The 21,944-nt window shown below is 38.7% G+C and overlaps 1 protein-coding gene across 17 annotated transcripts in view; it reads right to left on the reverse strand.

Moving 5' to 3' along the window:
- Positions 1 to 21,944, reverse strand: part of PROM1 (prominin 1) — a 62,510-nt gene that overhangs the window by 36,338 nt on the left and 4,228 nt on the right. For 14 of the 17 annotated variants that reach the window (XR_005564394.1, XM_027729443.2, XM_039383568.1 and 11 more), the window contains exons 2-4: positions 19,873 to 20,286; positions 3,343 to 3,401; positions 306 to 332 (exon numbers count right to left, since the gene is read on the reverse strand). Coding sequence is in view for 16 of the 17 variants with exons in the window: in XM_027729443.2 (XP_027585244.1) it covers positions 306 to 332; positions 3,343 to 3,401; positions 19,873 to 20,092 (306 nt within the window). In the remaining variant the exon portion in view is untranslated. The remainder of the gene's footprint in view (positions 1 to 305; positions 333 to 3,342; positions 3,402 to 19,872; positions 20,287 to 21,944) is intronic. The other 3 variants (XM_039383567.1, XM_027729452.2, XM_039383570.1) reach the window with 1 other exon arrangement.

A 21,944-nucleotide genomic window follows, 5' to 3' on the forward strand; every position in this document is an offset into this window, starting at 1 on the left:
TATTATTATTATTATTATTATTATTATTATTATTAAATCCTGGTTAAACCTTTTGCTTCCTTCTGAAGAATATGAACAAGATGTTTGGAAGAAGAATTTGGCTTAATTTTGCAAAAGAATTACTGTTTTCTATCTAGCTGAATACTTCAAAAATTATTTGACAACAGAAGTTATTTTAAGATAGGTCAGATGGGAAAACAGTATTTAAAATAACATTAAAAATTATTATGGATGTTCTAACGGAAGTAATGTATACAGACGTGATTAGTTTCTTTTCAAAGTGTTCATCTACCGTAAGACATTACCTGAAGAGTCAGGACAACATTTTCTGGCTGTGGAAGTCAAAACAAATGGAGAATGTGTATAAAACACAGGCAGCATGCACAAAAAACAAATCCGGTGAATAATGAATAATTAGCCATGACCACAACAATTAACAACACAGAAACAATAATGAAAGCCACTAAAGTAAAATAATGCACAGAAGCACCATTAAATAATTATGGAAAAATATTTACAATAAAATACATAGCAGGTATTTTCTGGTTTCCCTGGTAAGTGAAAGGAATCTAGGATTTGTCCAACAAATACTTCCATTTTAAACCAATGACAGACCAGTTATTTCCACATTGAGCATCCAGTTCATATAATTCCCAACACGTCTCACAGAAGGCCAGAAACTGCATTACTTTGTTGTTTAGTGATTGCTTCATGAACTCCACCTGTCGTAACTGATACGCTATTCCTGTCCTTTTCTTTTCAATTTTATTTTGGTACCTCCACTAGCAGTTTTGGGATCTTAATCTTTGGGACTACATAAAAATTCATCCTCACTTTTAAGTAATCATGTAGAGGTTTAATTTAGATTATTCTAAAGCAAAAAAAAAAAAAAAAAAAAAAAAAAAAAAAAAAATATCCAATGACAGGAATTCCAGAAGAACCCAACTTCCCCTTTGTTTCCATAGTGGAAATAGAAATTCTTGTATTTTCCCCTTCATGTCTGCATGACAAGTTCACAGCTCATAATGCTTTCCCTCTTTTTCATAACTGGAAGAGAAGTGGACAAGCTAAAGATGGCAAGACCCCTCAGCCCAAAGTCTGATGTGTGAAAATCATAAATGTTCAGGTTTCAGGATGTTTTTTCAGCATCATACATATCTTTATGAAATCTCTACTGTACAATATTACTTAAAATGTTCAAAATTGTATTTTGATCATATCAACATATTTTCTTCCATACTAATGGGAGGAAAACAAATGCTTACCCTCCCTTACAGATCTGGTACCAAATGTGATTTTGAACATTTCAAGCGAGGACTCTCCCAGCAGAAGTAAAGCAATGGCAGCAGCAGTGAGCTGGCTCCCCAGAGCGGGCACGGATCAGCTGCTGGGCTGTCCTGGCAGACTGCTGCCCCTGGCAGGGGATGGGGAGATGCTGATGTTAAGAGTCCAACTGGGAACACTGGGAGACACAGCACAGAAATGGGAAGGGCCTCCTGGGTCACTAACACTTTCTATAAATAGGTTAAAAAAAATTTATACACAGGAATGGCAGCAGAAATTTAACAGGATAAATATGAGCAGCAGATTTCCTGTTCTTACTACTGAAGGGCTGTTCCCAACGCTTGGTGAGCATGTTTTCTTCTCACATGGAATTGCACATGATACATATTTCAGCTGCTTTGTTTCTGTGCTAGCACTATCTTCTGCCCAAGGAGCAGTGCTTTCTTCCAGGTGCTTCCTCTCCATATATATTTTAAAAGGTAATCACGCCCCTTATCAACTCTTCTCCTAAGCAAAGCAAACTCTTCTAGTTTCCTCTGAAGAGGAAAAACCTCCATAGGTTTTCCAGATCCCCCTAATGGACATTTTCTGAACTCGTCCTATTCTAAGTTCATTGTCCCTGAATTTGAGTGATCAGAACCACAGGCAAACATTTCTAACTACTTATCCACACCCTTCAGCAATATTCACTCTTCCCCATCTCCACTGGAAATTCCTCCAGGGGCACATCTACCACCATGCTAGCCACTTCACAGTTGACTCTCACTAATGTTTCTGTCTTCTGAATGCCATCCTACTTGTCCTGATATATTTTCTTTTTCCAAATTTATTTCAAAGTTTTGCACTTTATTCAGGTCAGAATTTGGACTGATAAATGGCCTGTATTTCAACAAGCACATCCCCTATGCAGGACTAGAGCCATCATCAATCTCAGATTTCTCAAGACTTATGCACTAGTTACTAAATACTAAACTTGTGCTCATGTACACCACTTATGGTCTAATGGTTTTGTCCCAACTCTCCCAGCCAAGCCCAAGCCTGCTTTCCTCCCTGGGTATACAGCCACAATCTATGACACACCACTCTTTACAGCCCACCAAACAAGTATATGGGATCAGCAAGAGTCATCTGATGCATCATAACAACAATGCCCACACACCAGGATGTCAGGCAGAGGTTATCAAGCTACTGGAGAAATAGGCCTGTTGTCAGGAAGACATGGAAGCACAAGGCTTTCCCCTTTCAAAGACCAAGGTCATTCAGGCCATCCTGGTTCAAGGCAGTAGCTCAGTGCCTGTATGCCAAGTGCCATACTCATCCTTCTGACAGGTACACCACACTGCAGGGACTATAAGCAAGCACCTCAGTGAAGTAACTTGTTATTGCCTGGCCATAGTTTAGATTCCTACTGCAGACAGCCCCTGATATTGTTTCAAAAACAGAACACCATCCTTGAGAACAGCCTCAAAATCAGATGCACATTATATTCCATCTTCTTGCTACCAGATACCCTAAGAATTTCAACTGTTACAGGATATTCACAAACCTAAAGAGATAATGAAAAATATCCTCCACATGATTAACACACTACATAAACTAAAATATACTTTGTAAGTAGGCTATGGGAACTTCATTTTACAAAGGCATCAGAACCAGCACATAAATTCAGCTTTTCGAGAAAAACAGCTGAAGTTTACATGAGAGCTGAGCAGTAATGGTTCTCTCTAAGCTTTTTTAAAATAAAAGCAGTATTTTTCAATACAAAGAGCCTTCAACCTTTGTGCAACAGATACTGCAATCACATTACAGCTGCAATTTATAAGTCAGCCTTAACTATGATTAGTTTCTTTACACTGGCTTATGGACTTTTCCTTGTAATTGCTTTTGAGAGATTTTGGTCCCACATTTTTCATGAAACTATCACACCTGTTATTCAAAAAATTACTATTTCTATCCTGTTCATATAGTTTTAAAATACTAATTCCTGTTTTAGAAACAAAACTGAATTTCAAAGTCATAATTTTCATTATTTTATGCAAATACACATAGACAATTTACCTTTTGATAATCGCCCTGTGTCTTTCCCAACTGCTGCTGTGCTACTTTTCTGATGAGATCTGAAAATAAGCAAGAATATTCCAGAATTTTAAAAAACACAATTTATTAAAATCAAGGGAAAAGAATGGTTTGAATTCTACTGTTAGGTAGGCAAGATGAAATTAAGAACAGAAATCAACAGCATAGGTAAGCACATAAGTGTCCCCATAAATCTGTCTAGTAACATTTTTAATTACAGTGTGTTTTATGAGCTCACAGGGAGAGACAGGTTATCTATCAGTTAATCAGTTACCACTGAAATACAGTAAAGGTTTTTCTGAGGTCATCCTCTGTACCATAAAATCATTATTAAAAGTTCATCACACATATACCAACTACTTGGACAACATTCCAGGTGTCAGCTTTGCTTCATGTTTATGCCCAGTACATACGTGCATACATATACATATGCATACAAACATACATACACACAGCATTATATACATAATGTGCGAAATAAACATGCTAATGAGGACTTCTTGATTGAATGGTACAAGGAAGAAGACTCTTATCTTTCCAACATTATCCCAATCTTTTTTTCCTGCCCTCTCCCCCACCCCAATCTCTGGACCAACAGTTAGTATGGAAAAGCACCAAAACAAATCAGAAAGCCTAACATGTTACTATTTACTGTGTGTGCAGCTCCATCTAAAACTCATTCTAACTTACAACATAAAAAGAATACAGCAACACCAAAAAACCAAAGCAGGAATGTAACACAAATTGTGCCACTTTCAGTAAACTCTGGCAGCTGTAACAAGGATACCCTTTTTGGGACATCACCAGCCTACTCTTATCAAGGTTTTGACAACTCCATGGGAACAATGCTGGGAACTGTGGCACCCAGTCATTTCTGTGACACCCTGTACTTGAAGAGGGGCTCCAGCAGCCCCCCATGTTCATACAGAGCTGGACTTCACACTACTATTGCTCTATTTTTAGTCTCCCCATATGCTAATGAACATACCTGATAAAAAGTTACCTGAGGCTCAATTAAAGGACCTGAAGTTTCAAACCCAACTGCAGACCTCCCAAAAATCCAAGCCCTCTCAGAATTGATTGTAGCACTTGTGAAATATGTTCAGGGAGTTCACAGAGGCTTTGATCTCACTCCTCTCTCACCCTCCATCTGGCTCAGAAAAACGAATTCCTAAACAAACAGCGCTCATAGTCCTCCCTCCCCAACACCCTGCAGAGGGAACAAGGACTAAACTGATCTGCACATTGAAGAGATCCTGAAATGTTCCTCACAGAAAACTGTCCAAGGAAAGAAAGCACATGACAGCAAGGCATAAACTGCTGTTTTAGGGCAGGTAGTCCCTGCAAGGGACCTGCAGACAGCAAGACTGGCAATGAAAAAGTAAAAATCTGTTAAAACATCACTGAAGTGTCAAACTGGGACAGGAAGTACATTCTCTAACACAGAGTGCTTGCAGCAGGGTAAGCAAGGACTCTCTACAGTGAGGCAACCCCGTTTTGGAAAGACCATCCATAGAGTACAAGACAAGGCTGAATCCCACAGTTAGAGAAATAAAACCAAAACATATGTAGAATAAGCACCTGGGAAGCACAAAAGAATTACGATCCCCGCGATTCCTTCCAAGCTCTGCATCTTGCGAGTCATGAGACTGATGAAGGAAGGGGCACACACCACTGTAAGGGCAACACACAACTGATCCACCACTGCAGCTCTGACGCATCTCGGGCAGTGGGATCAGCAAAGTCCTCCCTGCATCGAGACCATCCCAGCAACATCTGTGCTTCTCCAAAAGTTTCAGCAACAAGGAGATACACAGCTGAGTGAGGAAAAACTGCACAAACTCCAAAGGTGTAAATCCCACCAGTTGTTATGCAATTTTTTCTTCTTCAGCAGAGGTAACATTTTTTTATTCCTGTTGATATCTATACCATGTAAATAAAATACTGGTGCATAAAATATAAATGCAATGAATTTTCTTTATAGCTAGATGGCTTTTAGCATACAGGAAAAGAGCTAAAACAGCTCTCTCGTTTATGTATTGATTCAACTATTTAGCATTGCATGACAACACCCTATAGAAAAGCCACTGAGAAACTTCTACCAGCTTAAATGAGAATGTGATAGGAAGGAATAAAAAGGAAAAGCTTTTGTGATCCTCAGTGGCATGAAGCAGGCACAGGATGCTGTGGTATCACCCTCTTTGCTGCTACTTAACACCGACCAGAAGAGTTCCCAGCAACCTGCTCTCACTTCCAAGCTGCTCCTAACTCAAACATTCATCTTGCTTTGGAAAAGGGCTGGACTTGCTGACATCTGGACATCCTTTTAAATCTGAATTATTCCAAAGTTATCCTGCAATCATAATGACTTTCTATTACAAATTATTTAGGAGAGCAGTGAAAACACTGCCAGGAAGCATGTAAGAAAGCAAAATTTTATTATTGAAAAAAAGGTCCTTTGATACATTTCCTAATGTTGGGAATTGGTACAAGAAAATTTTAAAAGCATTAGCTTTTCACATTAAATAGAAGTTGAAAGATTTTACCCATTCTCCTAGTTGAGTGTCTGTCCTCATAATAAATTAAAAGTAAAAAAAAAAAATCAAACGTTGCATAAAGTTTTACATACATCTATACACACATATACATTTATGCACCTCTGTATGCATGTGTGTATGTGTATGGAAGTAAGAGCTCAAGAGAAACAGAAGGGTTGAGGCTGGAAGAGACCCCCTGGGATCATCCAGTCCAGGTTACCCAAGGCCATGGCCAGTCAGGCTTTGAGTATCTCCAAGCAGAACAATCAATATTTAAATAAATCAAACCAAAACAACCCAAAATGTGCCCTGGTTTCTTGTGATATGCCTAAATTGCTCTGAATGTTCCTGATTCACGGTTTTATTTATACTGTTTCCATATTTTATAGCCTGCCAGTCAAAAAAATTACAGAAATCAATCTGAATACTCTGTGACAAATTTATGCAGAAAATTGCACTCTGTGTTTCTGAAATTTAGAGTCTCTAAAGCTCGTTCATCAGAAAGTAAAACATCATTAAGTTTAATAATAAACAAGAAAGCCTGAAAATAGGTATAAAATGTTCCCACATGGATTGAATAAGTTTAATAGTAAGAACAATACCGGCTTGACACACAACACAATGGCTGCTACTGCACAGCCCACTTTTTCCCCTCAATTTTACAGAATGTGAGATTTCCCTGCTGAATAAAGATTCACTACTTACATTACTTTGCAATGATTTTTCAGAAGTAACATGATACTTCAGGGTGTTTTTCTCACCAGACAGCACACACTGATTGTCCAGTCTTTAATATGAATTTATTATTTTAACAGCCTTCAGTATAAATGGGATTAGGGCACATCCCTGGTTAATTAATTCCAAATGAAGTGTGGAAGTAGTATATATTCCCATAAAAAATATTTTTGGCTATAACTGAACGTGAGATTATCTGCAGTTACTCGTCCACACATCTGTACACACAAACACACCTTAGTGGTTTTGTGGTACCAAAAATCTCCCTGCTCGTTGCAGGGGGGGTTGGACTAGATGATCTTTCAAAGTCCCTTCCAGCCCAAACCATTCTGTGATTCTACTAGGTTTTAAACACATTGATAGTAATCCTGGGGAAACGTCCTGTGCCAGATACTGTGTAAACACAAGCTACTTATGGCTAGACTGCTCACTGCAGGAAAATGAAGAGACACCTCAGACCACATTTTATTCAGCCTGTGATTCTGGTGTGCTTTTATGAAGCACCTTTCCTCCCTAGCTATAACACTTCCTCTTTAGCATTGAAATAAGCTTTTATTTTTCAACTGAACTAAGGTAACTCCACAGGACACTCTCCTGAGTTATTGGCAGAGTACCACCTGAAGGCTGATTTCTGTCTCAAATATACAAGTGTGATAAAAAGTGGTGTCCTTTATTTTCAAATTAACTCGATTACTTCTGAAATCTTGGCTTGACCAGCTGCACACATTGTTTCACAGGACCAGTAATCCAAGGCTTTAGCACAGAACACATTTTATCATTGGGGTTAAAGAGATTTACCTTGTGAGGCTCATTTACACAGCTAATTACATTACTGCTTTGCTGTCTCCCTCCTGCTCTCATCACACATGCGAAATGCCATCTGCCCTGGTAAATCTAACTAGCCAGATGAACCGTTAATTTACCAGTGCAATTTGTGAAGAAATATTAAGCACCTCTGAGGATCTCCAATTAACAAAACATAATCACCAACTCTTGCATTGCATGAGTATTGTGTATATACACTCAATGTCTCATTACCCTGTCTGGTTATCACTAGGTATGCTTCTTAAAAACTGCTCTAGAGAAAGGGATAGCAAAAATAATAGAGACTTAAAAATAAGCTGTCTGGCTATTAAGCATCAACATAAATTAGCTACAAATTCTTCTGCCAAGAAAGCTTTTCAAATCTAGGTGACAGGAAAACAGTTGGAATAAAACCTTTGGGAATGCTATGCTTCCTCTTCACTCAAGCAATTCCACTGAGCCAGTTCAGCAATAGTGCAACTCCAACATTAATCAAATTATGCCAGAAATTAATTTGTCTTTTTATGCATAGTATAATATACTAGGCTTCTATTCTGAAAGGTCTTCAAACAAACCAATAAGAACCATGACTGAAGCATTCATATCACACTGAATAGAGATTTTTTTCAGAACAACAGGGGAGAATTACAGAGAGAATACACATGATCAATTAATAACTACTTTATTGCTACCTCATTCTAATGTATAAAACCGTATTTCAGCCCATTCCTGTTCATCTATAATAGAGAGAGTCAATGGACTACATACACACTGAACAGTTCAGCATCTGAGTATGGGTCAATTAGCCTGAAATTAATGAATTAAAATTACTTCAAACTTGTTTTTTTCCTCTCTAATTACTACTCAGACTAATGAATATCTCTTGAAAGGCCAAGAAAACCAGGAAAGCTGTATTAACTTTTCAGACTTATCAAAGACAAAAACGTTCCATGTATGTTATATCAAGTTTTACAGCAAGCTTAGTTTATTGACATTTTAAAATACTTGCTTTGACTTGGGTGGATCTTTGGTTGCTTCCCCAAAGCCTCAAGCCAATAGCCTTTACTGCAGTCAGATTCAGCTCCCACTGACAAGTCTCCTTCAGAAGGTAAGCCAAGGTCACCTTTGGTCCCCTTTACTGCCACTAACTACACCATGGTTCTGCTCACTCCTACCATCCCTAATCCCACAGCACCACTTGTCTCTGGCTCCACTGCAGAGCAAGATGAGAGCTTGCTGAGGAATCCACCATGCACACTGATGCAGAGACAGCAGAAAGAGAGGGTCCTGCCACACTGTGCAGGAAGGAAACTCACTCTGTAGGCCATGTGGGAAGGCTCCCACACAAGGAGGTCTTCCCATACAATAAGAGATCACTTTAGTCCACAGATAAGAAGCCTAATCCATGCAGTCACTCATATAGTCTAAACCATTCCTTTCCAACTCTAGCCCGAAAAGCTTCACTCTCCTCTTCACAATGTACTCCTCAGACAGACCTGGAACATAACCCTTTTCTCTAAACTAAGAAGAAAACCCCAGCCTTCTCAGATAATTTCTCCCCCAACTTTTAGGCCAAGTCTCTCTCCATACAATTCACTGGGGTTTTTTTCCCTTGAGTTACTCAGAACATCAGGTTGATTCAGCTTCCATCCTCCTGTTCCACGCCAGAGGTCATTCTGGCCCTCTTCCCTTCAAGAACAACTCCCAAGTGACACATTAACCTTCCCTCACTGTTGTAGCCCACACACAAGATCATCTACTTATATTACAGACGTGGTGAAAGGAAATTCTCTGTTCAATCACCTGTCTATTCACCTGCATTAAAGAAATAATGTTCAAAAACTAACTTTAAATTATCAGCCATGCCTTTGGACAAGAAAAAAAGGCAAGTAAGAAAGGAGCCTCGCTGCTGTACCTCATCCCTGATGTGCAAAACAAAGCCCTAGAACTTGTTATTCCACGATGTCTGGAAGAACTTGTCTGAATGGAGTTAAAAAAACCCAACAGATACATATTAAATTGCTTAGGTATTTCAACTTCTCATCTACTTTTCACCCTTTTCTGCCTTCAGTCTGCTGTTTCCTCTCATCCACACCATCATCGTCCATTCCCATTCCTTGACTCCACATTCTTTAATTAAATGTTGTTATGCTACAGTACTCTGGCTGTCACAAAATCCAACAACACACAATATGACACAAACAAAAACACAGTTAATACATCTTTAAGGTCTTGTCACAGTTATAAAGCATATGCTGCTTTATTCATAATTGAAAGGACAAGCTACCAGACTATCTAGAAATGTGCATTAGCTTATACCGCACACAGTGCAGGGCAACGTGAGAGCAAGTGGGGAGTAGAGCTGCAACGTGAACTAGGTAATGAAGAGATGAACAGCTATGAGCAGGACTGAAAATGTAGGAGTGGTCTAAGCAGGGAGAGCTTTAGCCAGAGCACAGGTAGGACTAAGCATGGTGGAACTGCTGAAGACAAGTAATTGCCTGGCAGCAACAACTGCTGAAGGAACCAGAATGTGAAATTAAGGAGACCCCCTCAGCACCCTTCCTGACAGAAAATAACACTGCTCCAGTGAAGAAATTATACATCAGTGGATCAGATAACAGTAACAGTCAATGAACTTTGTTCACGGACAAAAAAAGTTCCCCAATTTCCAAAAAACTGAAGTTGGTCAGGAAGACCAAATAGGTAATTTAAGTCTTCCACAGGAAATCCCCACACCTTAGAATTGCCCCAAACTTGAGGTTATTCCTTTAGTGCAGTCGCATTTTCTCTTCAGGCATATTCTGCTTTCCATTGACATGCAGGGACAACCTTAAAGAGCCTGGCCAAAGAAAAGGCTTGAAGAAAAAGGAAATAGCCACAATATTGACGGTTACAGGACACATAGAATGAAAGATTTCTCCTTTGAAAATAACCTTTGCAGGGGCTTTTTAGTTGTTCTTTGCTACAGAGAAAGTTCTGTTCTTGCTGAAGCTTTGGAAAAAGAACAAAAAGAGAGAAGCCTTTAGAAAAATCCTTCCTTGGGACGCTGCAATAAATTTGCATGCATCACACAGACACGAAGGGAAGTAGAAAGCTTTGAAGAAGTATTTCACACAGAAACAGCATTCTCTCATTTTCTGAAGGCAACAAAACTTCTGTAGCACATTGTTTGTGCCACGACAGCTATTTTTTGCCACTTGCTTTGTTTGCAGTAGCTGCCTAAAGTTCTCCCTAGGCCACCATCTGGTAAGGATTTACAACAGATTATGGGCAAAGATTTAACTTGGTGCACTGTACATGCTTGTCTGTTTTAGCACACTGCACAGGCTGAGCAACTTCTTGATAGAGTGGGTTGTGTAGACACACTGGACTTGTGACTTTGATCAAAGTAGTAAATATTTAGTTTCTATGAACAGCATTTTTCCTCTTCCCTTCTCTCCTCAAGAGCTGCTGTAAACTAAGGAAAGCACAGAAAATCCTCACCTGCATAACTTGGATTATTGGAAATATGAACACAGATAATTAATTGGGAATGACACACCAGAGCCCTGTTGACCAGATTACCTCAGCGACTGGCATTCTGGCAGCTTCCCTGAGATTCCTCGGAATTCCCTTTCCCCTGTTTTCCCATTTTTTTGCAAGGGTCACAATTTTCCACATTTGATAACTGGGTCATGCATATTGGGTTCAAAGTATTACAGAGATCATTACTTCACTCAGAAAATCAAAGCAAAAAATAAAGTTGCTACTCTGAAGAAAGTTAATTAGGCCCGAAGTTTTGATTTGTTCTTTACAGGTACAGCCAGGCATGTTTCAGCTGAGTTAAAGAGCCAAAGCAATACTTAATATTCAAGAATATTCACATTCACAACTTTAATCACTGTTTAAAGTTCACAAAAATAAAATAATTTGGTGTATTTTCAGATATAAGAAAGATCTTGACTATGTTGTGATGCAATACAGGTCATAATTTAATCACAGAAGTGTTTTTAGATAAGAAATCTATCTGCATGTTGAAAAAAGTGTCAAAGCAGGTTTGGGTTTTTTTTTTTTAATTGGCAGGCTTACACTTAGATGCATATTTTGATAGTCAGTGTAAACTACACTGGCTGGCCTTTGTGGTAGCTGGTTTTCCTTCTAACATGAAGATAACTCACTAGTGGAAAAAGAAATAAGTATACTCAAAAGTTTTCATACCTACACGGAAAAATTTAATACTGTTAAAAGGATGACAAAGCCCACTAAAATTATTACTTACACATTTATTTTGCTCCAGCAACTTTTTAACAGTGCATATTCACTTAGAAAAAAGCATCACTTTGGTTAAGATCTAAAAGTTGCACAGTGTATCTTCAGAAGCAAAAATAACAATGAGAAAAAGGGAGAGGAAAAAATTGTAATTGTCATCATTTTCAATGTAATTAAACATTGAACATGACTGTGGAAAGATTTGTTGCAAAGATCTATCAAATCCTTCTTACTTCAGTTGAAATCATTCAAGAAAAAGCCGCCACTGAACAAGATTTAGGAGTTTGTTACTTTGTGAACAACCGCCAATGCAAATTACCAGACAAAATTAAGAGGGCTAGGCTAATGCCATCTTATTATGATGGTGTATTTTAAAGAAAAGAGAGAGTCAAATGACTGCTTTTCCAAAAACAGGCAGGACAGTGTCTCTCATGATTAACTCAAAATGCTTCATAATAGTCAAGATGATGAAGGAACTGAGAGGTCCCTTAGAGGCTCGTGAAACCATCATTCCACTAAATTCAGTGACATCCCCCCTCCACTCTCTCCCCATCAGTTTCACAAACTACAAGTTAAAAATTATAATGAGATTCAGCACTATGTGAATAGATAATCCTGTAAAAATTAAATGAAGAGAGAGAAGGGACAGCAAAGTACCAGCCACTGTTAAGATGGGAAAATCAGGAAACCTCAGCCCAGTGGCCTGAAAACCCTAAGATTTCTGCAGTTATAGAAACCTCTTTTCAAAGAGGTTCACGCATGGTACACATTACCAAAAATGTGGCTCACCCAAAACCTGTTCTGTCCCACTTCTCACCATACAAGATGCTGCAGATATGCTCTGGAAGTCTCAAACAAACTACCATGCTTTTAGTGGTTTAGATTTCCTGTTCACAGAGGGAGGGACACAAAGAACTGCCTTCTTCACATGGTGTACTCTGACTGCCATTGTGCCCTGGCATCTGAAAGGCAAAACTTGGGCTTTGACCAAGTTGATGCCCAAGGTGCTTATCTCTTTGAGATACTAAATGGGATTGGCAAACCTTTAGATTAAGAACAATGAATGCACACAGAGCTTAATTCAGTGTTTTACTGTAATTGCTAGTTCAAAGACACCATGCTACATTCAACACAGCTAACATTACCAACCTCAGTCCCAATATACACACCATACAATAGTACTAATTAGCTAAATATAGGCATTTCTAGGACATGGTACCTTTGCTTATTTCTTTAAAAATATTCAAACTGTACCAATGAAGCCCCTTTACCTCAGATGATGAACAAACAACAAGGCCACATTCAGTCACAATACCATCCTGTACCTCAGACCCTTCCCTTCCTTGTAGTTAGCACCCCTGGATTTAACTGCGTCTAGAACTTATCTCTTGTGCACTGAAGCAGGGAATGCTGCTGATCAGCTCTCTGGTTACACCTGTGTCCTCCATTAACATCGTGGGAGAAGGCACTTTAGATTTGGGAAATACAAGTTGAGTCTGTATTGACTACACAACTATAAGCCCACTTAATTGATAATTATTATCTAAACTCCAAGAGGCATTGCTGTTTGAGGTACCCTCCACCTATTACCACAGCCATCTGTGGAAATGCCACCTCTGAGTACACTCCCCATAGAAAGTAAACCAAATTCCCTCAAACTCTACCTGAGGTTCATTTTCATTAGTTTCTCCCTTCTATTCTAATAGTGTTGCAATTGTAAAGTTGAATTGTCATTTTCCAATTGCTGACAAGGCATGTTTTTCTCCTAGGCACAGCTGGCAGGCAGTATTAAACCAGATCAGGGCAAGCACTGAGGATACTGAGAAAAAGGATTCCAGATGTGCATATAGAGCAAGATTTTCAGATGATCAGCTATAGTACCCTGATTAAAAAATTATTTCCATATTTTCCACATATAATACCTGTCTGCAAAAGAGATTCCTTGTTTACATAATCCAAAAGAAGCAGGCAAGAAGACATCAGAGAAGTATTAACATCTGCAACTGTAGTTTTCTGTGGTAGCCTCTAGTAGATAATCTATATAAGTCTCCCCTCCCTAAAACCTGTGTCTCCTCCCTGTACCCAAAAAATCCTCTTGACAAGCAATCTGCTAGAGAGTCTGCAGTTTGGAATAGTTGAGGGAAAAAGTAATTGCTCTTCGGATGCCTCAGTAAATTAAAAAGCCAGCCTTAAATCCGATTCAGAAATGTTCTCAGACTGTTCCTTGTTTACATGGGTATGTCATCAAATAGAGCATCTCTTAACTTCCCAGCATGAAATGAGCAATGATTTTTTTAGACATTACTTCCTTAAATGTATCTGAGTGGGCAGAGAAAAGAAGAGGTTAATTTATCTTGTATATTCCTGCTGCTCCTTGTCCTAGTTAGGACAACTGAGACCAGTTCATCAGGGTATGGGTGTAACCCAAAACTGTGTATTCTATAGCCTTCCATGCCATTTCCCAGAAACTGTTATCAATGAACCATTTACACCATCTGCCCATAGAGCCTGACTCCTCAGGCTATAAACTAGGTGTTAAGAGGCCTGTGAGATAGGAGGATGCTCCTGTCCTCACACCCTTTGTGGAACTCCCCGGCCTGAGGGAAGTGCTGAGCATTCCTGCCTGAACTGCAGGATATATAATCTTGGAGTCTTGGAACATTTTTTACCACTCTGTGGGATCCAGAGAAGGACTGCAGCTCATCGCTCTCAAACAGACTTGGATCACCACCCTATACTGGACTCCAATCACCACTTTGACCAGACTGCAACAGCTCTCCCCCCAGCATCTCACTGCAATCACCACTTTTGACCAGACTGCAACAGCTCTCCCACCAGCAGGTTCTTCCCCTCTCCCTTTACTTTGGACTCAAGCGGGGCCCAAGGAACACCACGTTGTTCATGCCCCAGGGTACTGGGTTATACATTTGGGTTTTGTGGGTTAAGACCAATTGTTTGTTTGTATGATTGTACTTACTGTATTATTTTAGTAAATTGTTATTCTGACTTATAATCTCTCCTTTGAGTTGAGTTCATTTCCCCTGCTGGTTAACTCTTAAACCAGCACACTCCTTCTTCCCAAATATTTCCAACATTACACACAAGAAATTTCTTCCAATGCATACACCATATTACCAAAATAAGGAGCACTCTTAAGTTCTTACCCCAATTCCACACAAATGACATTACCACTGCTGTATGTAACACCTGTCACCGGGGACTTGCATTTTTTACATACACAATTCAGTTACTATTCTAAATTCACATCACAGCTCTTGTCACAGCAATGGAACAAAAATAGTTACAGGGATGTGGTGAAGGCACCAACTCTACAGCTTACTGAAACTGTCATTTCACAGTAGAACTTTGCCAGTCTAACAGCTAACTCACTAAAGGGCAGATCTTGCTCTTCCCCTCTCCTCAGCTCCTGCACCAGCAGTTCCATCTGTGCTCCCAGCTCCAGGATGCAAGCTTTTAAGAAAACCAGCCCACATGAACAGAGGGGTAGCTATCAAACACTAGCTCAAAAAAGCAGTCAATCATATCAGTACAGTTTCACACCCAAACTAAAACTGAGACTTCACACAACTGCAAAAAAGGATATTCTAACTTAAGTTTTTTATATAGCATCATAATGGCTGTGGGTACCTGAGCAAAATCTTATGGTGCTGGACTGCAGCATCTGCAGAGCCAGAGCACAGTCCTTTCACCACATGCTCGTGTGGACATGCCCAAAGCTCCTGGGTAAGTCTCAAGTTTAAAAACAGAAGGGTACTACCAGCTATGCATAACTGAGCTTAGCTCCAACGTCCAGACACAGGAATTTGTTTTTTGTAGGGAAGTTGTGGAAGATCTATTATTAACAGGAAGCAAAACTAAAGTAAAAACAGGCAACCAAGAACTAAATAGTTACAAAAGGCAAAGAAGCTAGTTTTACCCACACACAAAAACATAATTCTGACTTACTCAAGTTTAAGTGAGGGGGTGATAAAGTGTTTTGATTACTTGCTTTAGGACGTCACAGTCAATAGATTTAAAAAGTCACTATCCTAGGAACTCATCAAACCCATCCACAACAACAGTGTTTTGAATATGCATTTTCTATTACAGCTATACTAGCTGCAGATAGAGTTTATTTTCACATCAAGTCACATGTTTCTTCTTGAAAATACATTAAAATGCTTTAATTGCTGAATACAGTCATGTGAGATATTCATAGAATCACAGAATCAACCAAGTTGGAAAAGACCTCCAAGATCATCAAGTCCAACCCTTGATCCAACCCCATCATGGTTACTAGACCATGGCACTAAGACATCCAGTCTCATCTTAAAACCTCCAGGGACGGTGAATCTACCACCTCCCTGGGTAGCCCATTCCAATGCCTGATTACTTTCTCTGTAAAAGATTTCTTCATAATATCCAACCAAAACCTCCCCTGGCACAGCTTAAGACCATAAATCATTACAGAGACAACAAAGACTTAACTTGCTGAACTTCACAATCTGCAGTGGCTTTAAGGCTGACCAGACGAGGAGAAAGAAAGACCAAACGGGATTGGAGACAGGACTTTCCATTAAAATAGTCAAGTTATGATCCTCACTCCTATTCTCAAACTGTTCAACAACAAAGACTCCACAATCAGAAAGAATTGAAAGGTGTAATCCAGGTCTAAAAAACAGCTTGTTCATTTTCTAAACAGGAAAATCGTATATTTAACTCTTCATACTATCTTTTGCCCAGGAAGTACCTGCATTCAACAGCTGATTTTTATGTTTAAGTTTTACTCCTGCTTCAGCATAAACAGGGTTATTTCAAATAAAATACAGATGCTGGAACAAAACCACTGTAACTTAACTGGCAGAGTTGGCCTGCAAGACATTCAGGTACAGCAGAGTAAGGTAAACAAGGCTATCAGTTTTGGTCTTATTTCACCTAAAAATAGGAGCAAGAACTTTATTCCCAGCTTGTTTCCTTTGTGAACTCTTCAAATTTTCTTATAAAACACAAGCTGTGAAGCCAAAAATTTGCTGTGTACATCCTGCTGGGAAGTGGAATCTCACATTAACATTGTCTTACTGCAACTAACTACTGTTTCCATGGGAACAAAGACAAAACTAAGGTACTTCACAGCAGCCACAGTATCAAACTGACCATGCCCTCTCTGCACCAAGTTCACATCTGAAGGTTTCCAGCACAACAGGTGACATGCACCATCTCACAACCATGAACTAACAACTTCATTAATTAATTCATGCTGCAGTTTATGACAATTTCTCGGTAAAAGAAAAACTGACAATTTGTTTTGTTAGATGTCCTCTTTCTTAGCTGAGTGATAGAAGCAACTTACAATACTCCTATTGAGATGAGCTCAGTTGGTTAGAGCATGGTGCTAATAACATGAAGGTCATGGGTTTGGTCCCCATATGAGTCACTCACACAAGAGCTGGACATGATTATCCTTGCAGGTCCCTTCCAACTCCCAACATACTGTGAGTCTATTTATTCTAAGTGGTGCTATTAACAAGAAAGAATAGTAATGCTCTATCCTACACAGTCCTCAACAAAAGGAGTAGTAGCACCACCGTTTCCAATTCATAAATGGAGAAACAAAGGCACACCAAGATTAAAGTGATTTACTGAGCCTCAGGTAGCAAACCAGCGACCAAACAGTCTTTTCCAAACAGTGTATCATTAACTCAAAGTGGAAATTGCTTCCACGCATATCAGTTTATTTACACTTGAGTAGATGCACTCCCATTTACAGCAGTACATCATCTAGTAACTAGCCTTCTTCCTAAAAGGCATACTTGGGAATGAAGGAGTATGAATGTAATACTGTAACATATTCAGATCCATCAGAGCACTGTTCCAAGCATCAAGATGACTTGCAAAGGCAGGAATATCTACATGCAGTTAAGACAATGCTATCACTTCTTTTCCGCTCAGCTAAGAGTAATAATAGTAGATTGGAAAACTGAATATCAAGTACTTCCAAGTATTAGGAAGAAAGATAAGACTACTAAGTTCAAAGGTCTAAAGTGACTGATGCCAAGTCCTGCACACAAATCATACTTCTGTATCTCATGGTTATATGCAATACACTGGGGCATGAACCTGGAGCAAGCTATTCTGAACCACCAGTCCAAGGAGAATAATGAAGTTTTGAGTTAGAAACACCAAAAGACTTGCTTCCAGTGCCCATTTGTCATTATGTTTATTTTCATCACTGAATCAGAATTAACTCTATTTCAAGTTGGAATTAAAAAAAAAAAGGCATTTCAAATATGTAACTACACCACTAATACACTGAATGTGAAAATAGAACAGCATATGGCAAAAGAGATTATGTGGATTAGCCAATTAAATGGTATGACTCAAACTGACATGATCCCTCAAATCTGTGTTTTGCAGCGAAGCATGTGGGGGCATTGGAACAGGACTTCACCTAATTCAAGTAATGAAAGCCAAACTTCTGAAAATAACTGATTTGGCAAAAAAAGTATCTTCAAGGAGGGAAAGAGAGGTATGACATGTTCAAACCTTAAAGCTAAGAACAAATGATCTACTTCTGGATGTCTCCTTTCTCTTTAACACTGGAGTTCACCACACCAATGTGATGCAGAACTCACTACAAGCAGTCCCACAGGACAATAATCTTGATCATAAATTCTATATTCACTAATTATTCACATGCTTAGGACACATGATATTAATTTTGACATACGAGATTACAGACCAAATTGCTGATAATATAAAACCACAGTAAACATCTCACTGAAATCAAGTTTCCACTTGATTCAATTCAAGCAGGCTTTAGGCAGAATGAAGGCCTGTTTCTAAGAGTTGAATGCAGATGGCAATCCTCACCTCCCAGGTCTCACAGAGAGGTAAATAGTTCACCTGCATAATTATCAGAAGGAATGAAGGAAAAGAAGCAGAGATATCTGGAAACGGTTCCTCCAAAAGGTGACATTACTGTCACCCTCATACAACTGCCCTCATTACATCTCGTGCAAGACCTGCTCAAAAGACAGATCCTGCAGGTAACAGGCCAGGATGGTACTCTGCTGTTAACCCCTGGGACTCTGAGCACTTGTCTAAATAGAATTCATTCATTCCATTTCACTCGAGCTCATTCTGCTCCAGCTCTGTCAGAGCTGCATGAAGAAACATCAAAAATACAAGCATACAGTAGTTCAAAGATATCATAAATGTATGTGAACATTTGACCAAAGAACTTATTTTAGGCTTTAAATTACTAAAAGTTTTAATGTATAAACTGAAAGCTGTACTACGAAATAATATAAACACCTCTTATACAGTCACAGCTAAATAACCAAAAGGAGTTACAAACCAAAGCTGTTCTTAGATTTTATCAAAGGTTCACCTCAATATAATTTCAAATGCCAATATTATACAAACACATTAGCACTTTAAGAGCTAAATGAAACAAAAAGTTGGTCGAAAAGTTCAGTTCATATAATTACCACGTCCACAAACACACAAGGTTTCCAAAAGCACCTTTTAATCAATGCAACCTCAATAAACACATACTTCTCTGATATCTTAACTTTTCCTTTAGAAGGGACAATTTAGTAGGAAAGGAATGGAAAAACATCTCAATAAAACAAATGCAGTTTCAAGTCTTAACTTGATAGCTTTCAAAGGCACAAGAAGCTACACAAGGCTGCATAACAGAACCGTCCTTATATAAAATTTGACCATGGATGCACAGACTTGAAAACAAATAAAATTTATTTCAAATTTTCCATTTCCTAGGCTAAATCTTTTAATATTATAAACACCTGTTTATCATAATATGCAAATCTCAGAGAGTTGTCTCTTATGGATTTAACACTAAATACAAAGCAGTTTATCCTCTACTCCCGTCTCAGGCTGTTTCAGTTATGCAAAAAAGCCTCAAATGCATCAGTGACAGCTTTGAGATAGGTAAGATTTGAAACTTCCCCGATATTTCATTTTCATTAACAACCTCCTCCCCACCATGCTTAGCAGAAAAATGTTCTTTTATAGAGAACTGTACATATTTCCAGACCATAACACATGCTACTTACAAAGCCCTTCATGTAATTTACTTCCTGACTATGGCCTTGGTATCTACAATAGGGTGACAGCATCAATAACAAGTCTGTATTTAAAAAAAAGTAGTTTATCTGCTTACCTTGAGGAAAAGAATTTGGCTGCACTAAGTACAGGAATGCGTGTACTATTTTAAACAAAATTCCTATTGACCCAGGTTCATGGTATGCACCTGTATCATACGTCTTGGATGGTACAAATCCAAAATCCAAAGTCCCAGGAGGTGGTTTGTATATAGGCTGTACCTCTGAAATAGTACTTCCACAAAACAGCAGCAGCAGCAAACAGAGTTCCACAGCCATAGCTAGCAGTATTCATAAAATTGGAGGTAGAGATATTTGTCCGACCAAGTCTAGAAATCTTCAGTACATTCAGTTGGGGGGCAGTTTTTTAGCCAGGAGAACAGTGGTACACTCTCACACCTTCAATTCTTTAATGTATTCCAACTTCAGAGTGGTACAGCAGCCTCTCGTGGAAATGACTCAGCGCACCATCTCTGGCAAAAAAAAAAAAGAAAGAAAGAGCTCTTTAAGATATGTGCAAGCAAATAGGAAAGTGCAAGATAACCTGCAACCTTCTGTGGAAACTGAACATATCAATAGTTGGAAAAGTGTCCCAGATAGGATAGGAAAGAAAAAAAAATTGAAGTTTGTGAATAATATGGTATACTACATACACTGTACTTGAAAGAGGTGGAAAAAACAATTATGCACAGTTCCAGGTCAGTGAGTTTTCAAAAACAAAGCAGAGCATTGGTACAGCTCCGAGGGAAACAAAACTAAAAGAACAGTGTATGAATTGTGCTTCTGACTAAGTACAATATGTCGTGTCACAACAGTTACACAATACATTTAATCAGCCACCTGATAGTTCTGTAGTTGGTGACAATTATTACAAATCATATCCTGTAGTTTCTTTAATCTAAACCTTTGAGTAAAACCTTCACAGCTAGATACTCCTAATTGTCCTTCAAGACTAAGGAAAAAAAAATATTCATCACTGAAAAGTTACCAAAACCAACAAAACTTCACCCTCCTGACAGATGACAATGGGTGTCAACAATTACTTCCTATTAGTTCCAGCTACCTCAAGGCTCTCCCTAGGAACTGGGGAAGTCAACTCAACAATTTTTATTCACAAATTGCTAAAGCTCAGTGTCATTAACTTTGGGTGCTTATACAGGTTCAAGAACATTTTGAATGTACAAAATCACAGCAGCTTAATCAACCACTACCTAAGAAGCGTAAGGAGAAACACCCCTAGGTTTCTGACAAAACCAGTGACTGCATCTAGTAGAGCCAGGTAAAATTCCTTCACTTCTGCATGGGCCACAGTGTTCAGACCATTCCCCTGCAACAAAGAGAGCAAAATAACCTCACAGGTTCAGTCAGCCCAATTCTACACCAACAACCTTTACTTCCAAGGTATTTCCAGGTCAAAGAGATGCTGAAGACGGAAGACTTTAAACATGTAGTAAGGTGAGACCTAAGTCTCTCCCATGCTTTACAGTCTCCAGTAAAACACAGGCTACCTTTCTGAAAACCAGTATTGACTTGCAAAAAATCACACTGTTTAGTAGTCTGTGCTGCACTCAAAGGAGAGATCAAGATCAAGAAAAATATGGAACAAAGGAATACAAGATCAGATCAAAGAACTAGAGACAGTTTTGTTTCCCCACAGTCCAACTGAGTTAAGAGGGAAAATTCCAGCCTATCTTTCCCCCTCATGCCTTGCAAAAATCAAGAAGAATGAACAGTAATAATGCTACAAATAGCACAATTATCCAAGCCTTATTCAAAAAGATGATGTTAGCAACCACTCCGCGATATGATGTTCAACACAGGAACACAGTAATTTAGAACACATTACACCATGAGTATTTTCTTATCAGGAAAAGAATATTTTGCTAAAGATTAATGAAAGAAAAAAAAGTCTAGATCCAAAATATTAATTTTCCTCCTTTATTTTTTTCTTAAGACCAGTTTTTTTTCAGTCTAAAAGATATTTTAGTGGAATTTTATTTTATGCATCTCTTGCTCTAGGGTTGAACACAGAAAGGTCAGAAAGTTAGAACTGCTTAGGCTGCAGTTCATTATAAAATCTACAGAAACTCTACAGGACAAAATATCATAAAACCTAAGTTTTATGATAAAA

The sequence above is a fragment of the Pipra filicauda genome, unplaced genomic scaffold, assembly GCF_003945595.2.
Source record: "Pipra filicauda isolate LSUMZ 115617 unplaced genomic scaffold, ASM394559v2 scaffold316_size853178_pilon, whole genome shotgun sequence".
In the NCBI taxonomy this organism is placed as follows: Eukaryota; Metazoa; Chordata; class Aves; order Passeriformes; family Pipridae; genus Pipra; species Pipra filicauda.